Below are 8668 nucleotides of genomic sequence, written 5' to 3'. Positions count from 1 at the left end.
CCCTTGACCTGCCCTTGCTCACCATATAGGAAAGACTGGCTGGAACCCAGAAGCAGTCAACAGGGCTGGCCAGCCCCAGCACTACCCAGCTTAGAGACAAGGGAACTCCCATCTCCCTCCTCCCACCTGGAGGGCAAGCGACGCCAGACAGCCTCTGCTGGGCCAAGACTCAGAGGAGAATCGCTAGACAGGCAGGAGTCCTCGAGCCAGATGGGACCAGTACCTGCAGATTATCCTAACTCTGTCTCTGATAAATGAGTCTGGGCAACAGAAGTTAAGGGGGAAAAAAAGACACTAAAAAGACTGTCCCACACAAATCAACTTTTAATAACTGCAACTTGCCACCAGCCCCAGATCCAGCCGCTCTGGGGTTTATCACTGGGATGCATGCCCCAAACCGAGCTATCCATCTGCAGTAGAAGTTAAGCCAGGCCATGAACCTGCTCTCTACATGGCAGCCTGTGGCTGGATTCTCTGGAACTACACACAACTGCTTGCTTAATGCTGGAGCCAGAACTCCCAGGTTCTTGGGAGGGTAAGGATCCCAAGGAGACCCGAGGCTTAAATGGACAGCAGCGGGGAGGCCCCAGAGCTGCCCTGACTGCTGGGTTCCTGCACTGCTGCCTGCCCTCGAGGGGCTTCAGAAAGCACTCTAGGAAGGGAGGATCCTGGAGTAGCAGCTATGGAGTAGGGGGGGCCTGCAGGGGTCCTGTGGAGGCTACCCGAGGGAGGACCCACAGGCCAGCTCCTCAGAGGTCGCATCTGCCTGTGGCCCCACTCAAGAGTATGGACACACGGGATGCGGGTCCCATGTAGGGTGCTCACCCGGGCCTCTTTCCGATGGAGGGCACCCTGCCTCCAGCAGGTGCTCTCCCTTCCAGGCACCAGACCACAGCAGGAACAGATTCCTCCCCAGAGGAAACGCTCAGGCAGGCTGGATGTAAACAACAGCAGGGGAGGGGGCGGGACGCGAGGAGGAGGGAGCTCAGCAGGGGCAGAAGCTCCCAGTGGAGGGGGAGGCCGAGGCAAGGGGGAAGCTTCTGGGAAGGGAACCAGCAAAGTGGGCACCTTGAGGGCTCCAGAAGACCTGTCAGTGCTGATTTCACACACACCCTAAAGACGTCTGAATCCGAGTAGAAACGAAGAGCTAAGGTTGTGAGCCTATTGTGCCGATGAGTCAATGGACTGGAAGGCAGGGAGAGCCAACAGGAACTCCTGGTGCCAAAACTGAAATTCAGAAGGCGGTGGCTGGACAGCCGAGCACCGGGCAGATTCTAATCATCAGTTTCCCAGGAGTCAACTCTGAATTTGGAACAGGAAAGGATGTACCCCGTTCCTACACGCCCCTAGGCCTGAGCTAAGGATCCTGGTGACTGCACAGCCTGGGGCAGGGGACAGCTCAGGCTCAGCTCAGCCTCAGGCCTAAACGAAACAGAAGGAGGCTCCGGCCATCTTTGAGAGTTGATCTGTTTTCAGAAGCCGAGGAAAGCAACTGGCCTCCAGGATGTTGGCATCACCCTGAGGCCTGCCCAGCTCTTGAAAATAAAGTAGCCACAACTTGAATCTCAACAGGAAATGTGAGGGAGTGTCCAGGGAGCCCTCCCTGGAAGACCCCCGTTCTTGAGGCCTCTCCCTTGCCCACCCATTCCTCCCCAAATAAGATTATCCCTGGCTTGCCCCTCTTGGCCCCTGCTGTCCAAGCTCCACTGAAGTGTGGCCTTCACCAAGAGAACTTGGTATCTGTGTTTTTCTCCAACCTTGGAGGCAGCCCCCTCTTCCCTCGTGCCCCCTCCAGCCCAGGGGCATCATGGGTAAGGGCAGTCAGTGGCTGCTCAGGTTGGTATGCTCTCAGGAGATAGTGGAGAATTCCTTGAGCAGGACTTCCTGGCTGAGTGTGTGGAAGGCCAGGTTTCTCCGGACGTTGGTGCTAATGGATCGAACCTGGGAAAAAGGAGAGAGTCAGTTACAAATAGCAGAGGGCAGGGATGGAAACAGAGGGTCAAGACTGAGTGCCAGGAGACTCTCCTTTGGCAAATGAGCCCTTAGCAGCTATTATTCCCGCAGGCACATGAGCAAGTGGTTCCCTAACAGTGAGAAGAGAGGCTGAGACAAACTCTAGCGCATAGAGAAAAGCATCTGCGTCCTGGAGAGGGAGAAGCAGACACTAGGGAAGGCGGGGGGGGGCGGGGGGGTAGTCTGGCTCCTGTCCTTGCCTCAGCCTTGCAGAAGGGCGACAGAGCTGGTCAGTGGTCTAGTGGAGGAGAACTCCTCACTCTTCTTTGGATTTCTCTACTTTTTCTGGTTGGAAGGAGAACTTAGAGGTGTGGCCCATGTCTGGCACAGATGGCAGGAGAACAACGACCAGGAGTAAGTCACAGGCTCGTGAGTTCCAGCTTGCGGGCAGCACCTAGGTCTTTTCTTTTTCCCATACATATTTTTTAAATGATCATTTTCATTTTATTTGAATGGCAGCGGGGGTGGGGAGAGTGAGAGAAGAAGAGAGAGATATCTTCCATCTGCTGGTTCACTCCTCAAATGCCTGCAATAGCCAGGGCTGGGCCAGGCCAAAGTCAGGAGCAGGGAACTCCATCCAAGGTCTCCAACGTGGGTGGCAGGGGCCCATGTACCTGAGCATCATGGCTGCCTCCCGTAGTGCACAATAACAGGAAGTTGGATTGGAAACAGAGGAACCAGGCATATCCCAAGTGGGCCAGGCTCGAACCAGGGCATAGCAAGTGGTGACCTAGCTGCTATGCCAAACACCCACCCCAGCATCTGGATTTCTAATTCCTGGTCTGGCATCCCTTCCACACCAAAGATGCCTGCTCACCTGAGAGGAAAGTCCAGGGTGCAGCCTTGCTGTATCCCTGGTGTTCAACTTATACTCTTACTACTCACAGACCAAAATCCTTGCAGAAGTGTGGTCTGTGTTGTGTGTGGCATGTGTGTGTGTGATCTGTGAGGAAGAGATCTGAGGGACAAACTCCCTACTCTGGAAGGGTTCCAAGAGGAACCAGCACACTCTGCAAGCAGATCCATCCAAGAGAAATCGGTGTGTACAGTGTACAAAAGAACAGGGGTGGGAAGCATGCGTGTCTGACCAGGGTCCCAAGTCCAGGGAGCTTTCATTCAGTTTCTGCTTTGCTACAGGAACCTTACTTAATGAAGTCATCAGGTAGGAAGCAGAAGAAAGGGCAGCATGGAAAACAGCAGGGAAGTCAAGCTCATTAGCTCCAAACTGGACCAAATCCTCTTTGCTCCCCTGAGTCTAAGGAACAAATATAAGCAGAACTCAGTAAGGCAGAGCTAAGTGCCAAAAAGTCAAAGCATAGTTCCTCTAATTGTCTCCCTCACAACATCCTCATCTCCCAATACCTATTTTCTTTGTTACTGGCTTTTGGGAATACCCCCACATCAATGCCAAGACTTCCCAGCTAGGGACAGCATTGTGGCGTAGCAGGTAAGGTCACCACCTGTGATGCCGGCATCCCATATGGGCACCAGTTCATATCCCAGCTGCTCCACTTCCGATCTAGCTCTCTGCTAATAGCCTAGGAAAAAGCAGTGGAAGATGGTCCAAATGCTTGGGCCCCTGCACTCACTAGGGAGACCTGGAAGAAGCTCCTGGCTCCTGGCTTTAGCCTGGCCCAGTGCTGGCTATCCCAGCCATCTGGGGAGTAAACCAGGGGAAGGAAGATCTTTCTGTCTTTCCTTCTCTCTCTCTCTCTCTCTAACTCTTTCAAGATAAATAAATACATCTTTAAACAAACAAGAAAACGACTTGCCAACCATCCCATAAAAATGCTGGGCTATGCTATGTCCTCCTCACGCTAATGATTTCCTTGTTCCCAACCAACTCAGCGCAGAGCCTATCATCCTTACCTGAAATCTTCAGAAATGCCATGTCAGGGTCAGGGGCAGCTGTGCTGTGGACTTGGCACAGAGAAGTAGGAAATGGCCTACTGCAAGTTCTGTCCCAGTGGAAGGAGGTTGGGGGACTTGGGAAGTGGGTACCAAGGCCTGTGCGTCCTGCTCTCAGGCCCTGACCAAGCAGGCAGGGCCATAGGGAGCCGAGCTTTTCCGGAGGCAGAACTGAGCACAGAGCAGGAAAGGGACACTGAGTAGGGATGGAGCAGTTCTGCAGCGATGCTGACTGGGCGGTGGAGGAGGCAGGGCAAATGCTCACTGGTGGGGTGGGTGGCTGAGAGCGGGGTCTGTAGGAAGCTGCCTGACTGGAAAGTGGGAGTGGGGGCAGGGAGTGAAGACCAGAGAATCAGACTAGGTGGCTACTGACTAGGAACCAGTTAGGAATTGAGGAAGAAGTGATTACGTAAGGAGGCAAAGAATCAATTACTCTCATTAGTGGCTCTGAGGACAGGACAAGGAGTAATGAGCCTGAGCTGCCACAGGGAACGCACATCAAACTCCAGGCCTAGCTGGGGCTGCGCAAGGACCGTCTCCATGGCTGCAGAGGAGCGGTGGGCACTGCTGTCTCAGGAATTGTGGGGAGCAACTGGGAGCAACTCGGACTAGACTAAGTTACTGGAATTAAGACTTATTCTATGCATCTGCTTTCCCACAATATGGCGCTGAGAAGGGAAACAGCTTCTACACAGCTGCCTCCAGTTCAACCAATAAACTGTGGGACCTGCTCCTGATTGGAGGAGAGCAGCGTACTCGGCGTGTGGGTAGCAGAGTTGGGATTGGTGGAAGAGGACTATAAAGGAGGAGAGAGACGGCATGCACCAGGAACATCTAAGGGGAACACCTGTGCAGCCCCCGAGAGAGCCGGCCGGCGGTGTGCCGCTCCCCCCGCGGAAGTGGGGAATGTGGCAGGGGGAACCGCCCTTCCACGGAGGTGGAAGGGATGGTAGCCAACCCGGGAAGGACCAGCAGCAAACCCGGGGAGGGCCGAGCAGACGAAAGAACAGCGCAGGGTCCTGTGTCGTTCCTCCACGAAGACGGGGAGCGACAAGGAATATCTTCTTCTCTCACTGCCTGGCTCGGGTCTGCTTTGGTAGAGAACTTGCATGTCTGATCCCGGAAGACTCTTTAGTAGTTTTAGCAGCCTTTGGCACACCACAGCTGCTCCCCAGATGCCCACCTGCATGGTGGAAGGCAACGGCTGGGAATGGGCCCCTGAGAGACACAGGCAGGGATGGGGCACTCACCAGCTCTTTGAAGAAAGCAGCCTCTTTGTGCTGCTCCGAGTAGCGCTCATACTGGTCCAGGCCGTCCTGCAGCTTCAGTGTAAGTGTGTCGTAGTTGGCTCGCACCACCTCCAGCACCTGAGAGAGGTCAAGGGCCAGGTGGGGCCTAGGTCATGCAAATCCCAGGCCACCCGGCCCCACACTGCTGCCCTGTTTGGTTGAATTCAGTCTGCTGCAGCCCCCTCTGGAGCGCTTGCTCCTACTTATCACCTGGAAAGAGACCTGGCCGCAGAGAACACTTCCTCAGCTCCCTCTGGGGCCGTTTTCTAATCTCTCCCATTCCTCACCTGTCCTGACAGCCCTGCTGTCCACCAAACCTGTTTACCGTGGGCACGGTTAAAAAACAACAAAAGCACACACAAGAAGAGGTGACAGCTGAGTGAGCTCAGCAGTGTCCCCGACCCCACCAGTGCTCTCAGCCCCACCCAGAGGCTTTCTCCGGCCAGGCGGTCACAGTTCCTGCGGAGGACTTTGCCAACGTCTCCTTCCTTCTCTCTTTCTGGGAGCCATATTTCTTCAGTTCTTGGATGTTCCTCAGCACCATCTGCAATCGTTTCCATCTCTCACTGCCAAGTCAGTTTTCCTACCCCAGTGTCTAGACTGAACTTTCTGGAATCCCAGCCTTGGGTTGTAGCGGCACTTTCAAGACTAAGCTACAGCCTTTTGTTCCGACTTTTGATAGATGAAGGGTTTGGACTTCCACTGATTCCAGGAGCCTTGGATATCTGTGGCTAGAGAAAGAAGTGACTGCCACAGCCAGGCCGATGGGACTTCAGCTTGTAAGACCATGAGTCAAAGGCCAGGACAGCTGGGAGACAGGCACTCCATCAAGTTAGAAGTGAGCTGGGCAGCCAGGAGAGACTGAGAGAGAGAAGGACTCTGGTAATCTGGGTGAAGTCGAACTCACTGGAAGGGAAGTCTGACACTATGGCGAGCTCCTTGCTCAGAAGGGAGCTTGGGGGAAATAAATGAGTGATGAAGGACACTTAACTTTGGCAGAAGGCAGAGGGATGAAGGGACAAAGCCAGAGCCAGGACAGCTCAGAGCAATGGAGGACAGACTCCCCAAGGGTAGAAAAGTAACTATCTGTCCCCTTCACCAGTCTAAACTTGGACCTGGGCAGATGTGGTAGCCATCACTTTACCTACCAAGAATTCCGGAGGACAGAGAAGAGTGGAAGAGCTTGGAAGGCTTGGTCCTGACGGGACAGTCTCCACATGTGAGTTCAGAGGGAAGGAACAGAGGGCAAAGGGCTGGCCCAGCTTTCTTCCCTCCAGACCCCCAGCTCCTCAAGACCGTTAGTCCTAGCTGTGCCCACAGACCCTAGTGTGGGCTGGCACCTCTGCTTCTGGTTCCATCAGCTCTGTAGGCAGGAGGACTGGAACTCAGCAATGACAGTCACCCACAGTAAACCACAAAGTAATCACGCACATGGGTTGCAGGTGTGCCTAGAGTAGCTACAGCCATGGCCTTGGCTCCAAAGTGAATAGCTCAGGTGCCAGTTCGTGTCCCGGCTACTCCTCTTCCCATCCAGCTCTCTGCTGATGGCCTGGGAAGGCAGTAGAAGATGGCCCAAGTGCTTGGGCCCCTGCACCCACATGGGAGACCAGGAGAAGCACCCGGCTCCTGGCTTCGGATCAGCGTGGTGCACCGGCCGCAGCGGCCATTGGGGGGTGAACCAATGGAAAAAAGGAAGACCTTTCTCTCTCTCTCTCACTGTCCACTCTGCCTGTCCAAAAAAAAAAAAAAAAAAAAAAAGTGTCAGGTACCAAAAGATAGAAACTATCCTAAAGCCAACGTCTGAGAAAAAGGCACAGCAGCTGAAGAGTTGGCTGTACCTTCTTCTGCTTCTTTTTAGGATTTATTTATTTGAAAGAGTTACAGTTACAGAGAGAGAGACAGACAGACAGACACAGATCCATCTGCTGGTTCACTCCCAAGATGTCCGCAATGGCCAGGGCCAGATGGAAGCCAGGAGCCAGGAGCTTCATCTGGGTCTCCCACATGGATGGCAGGGGCCCAAACACTTGGCCCATCTTCCACTGCTTTCCTAGCCCACTAGTAGGTCAGAAGTGGAGCAGCAGGGACAAGAACTGGCACCCATACGGGATGCTGGTGCTGTGGGCAGCAGCTTTACCCTCCACGGCACAGCGCTGGCCTCAGCTGCACCTTTTGCCCGTATCTAGAGAGCCTCAGGCTTCAGGAAAGTCTGCTTTGATCACCTGGGCTCTCTGCTCTTGCCACAGTAAAGTGGAAAGTCTAAGGTCTTGCTGAGAATGCAGATTTTTCCTTTCCCAGTAAAGTTTGCTTTGGCCAGGATAGCCCAGCTTCATTTGCCACAGGGAGGTGAAAGCAGAGAAGGCCCCCTGGAAGGAAACCAGGGGCCAGGGCTGAATCATGTACTTAAGAGAGAGCATGACCTCTGCTCTCCTCTTGTCCAGATACTGCCCATTGCCATTTCTGCCTCCTTGGCCTTTCCTTGCAGGTTAACCTCCTTTCCTCTTGTGCCCGGAGGAAAGTTGCTTGACAGTTCATTGAGCATCTGCTGTCTCCTGCCCTCATCACTTCTCTCTTACTCCCATGGGAAGAAAACCTTCTAAGCTCAGGTCTGGGCCCCAGCCCATTCTGGACTTCAGAGCACTATGGGTACTTGCCGGGTCTGGTACTTGACTTTGACCTCTGTAGCTTCAGACATTAAGAAAATGTCCTATTTGAGCCTCAACATAGGCCTTGTGCTTTTTACCTCAATTTGCAGCCTTGGTATCTTGTTTCCTGGAACTCCAACTCCCCTGCACTCCATTGAGATCCCTTTCCAATCCACCAGGTAGAATGTTCCCCGAGCACAAGGCCACCTGCTTTCACTTGGGCTTGTGGGCTTCCTATGCCTACCTGAGGTCAATGTAGCTTCAAAATCAGTAAAGCGTCTAAAGTCACAGGCTCTTTAAAGAATCCTTCCATGTCTACCCACGACCTCAGAAAGCAGGTCCTGGCAAGAGCCTGGCATACAGAACTCCAGTAGGAGCTCCGTTCCTTGTTACAGGACTTCACACCACTCCTGCAACTTCTTTGAGCCTCAGCCCTTCTCTACAAAATGGAACTTGAATTCGTTTTCCTAAAATGATACATGAATAAAAGCTTTGAGCTTTTCTTAAGAGCTGATGAATCCTAATGGCTAGAGTAACCTGCACAGCTCTTAGGACCCATCAGTGACTACCTTCATGGTACAAGAAAGACTCGCCTACTTCAAACTGTCCCAAATATCCTATGTGCATAAATTATTCTTTACCACAGGGGAGTATTTTTTGGATTTAAGTGGATGGCAGGGAGTATACAAATGGCCTCAGTCTCAAGGAGCTCATGCTCTTTTCTTTGCCTTAAAACACTTTGCTGAAGCTGGCACTGTGGTACAGTAGTAAAGCCACCACTAGTGATTCTGGCATCTGATATCAGAGTGCCAG

At 53.2% G+C, this 8668-nt stretch overlaps 1 protein-coding gene across 7 annotated transcripts in view; it reads right to left on the bottom strand.

Annotated features, from left to right (window-relative positions):
* Positions 1-301: 301 nt before the first annotated feature.
* The window catches only part of ARMH3 (armadillo like helical domain containing 3), a 213085-nt gene continuing 204718 nt past the window's right edge, over positions 302-8668 (bottom strand). For all 7 annotated transcript variants that reach the window (XR_016221975.1, XM_002718677.6, XM_008270392.5 and 4 more), the window contains 2 exons: positions 5172-5288; positions 302-1941 (listed from right to left, as the gene is read on the bottom strand). Coding sequence is in view for 6 of the 7 variants with exons in the window: in XM_002718677.6 (XP_002718723.1) it covers positions 1849-1941; positions 5172-5288 (210 nt within the window). In the remaining variant the exon portion in view is untranslated. The remainder of the gene's footprint in view (positions 1942-5171; positions 5289-8668) is intronic.

The sequence above is a fragment of the Oryctolagus cuniculus genome, chromosome 15 (genome assembly GCF_051225735.1).
Source record: "Oryctolagus cuniculus isolate XC-2025 breed Fujian yellow rabbit chromosome 15, ASM5122573v1, whole genome shotgun sequence".
Lineage (NCBI taxonomy): Eukaryota > Metazoa > Chordata > Mammalia > Lagomorpha > Leporidae > Oryctolagus > Oryctolagus cuniculus.
The sequence above is the reverse complement of the archived record's forward strand: the minus strand, read 5'-3'. Positions and strand labels throughout refer to the sequence as shown.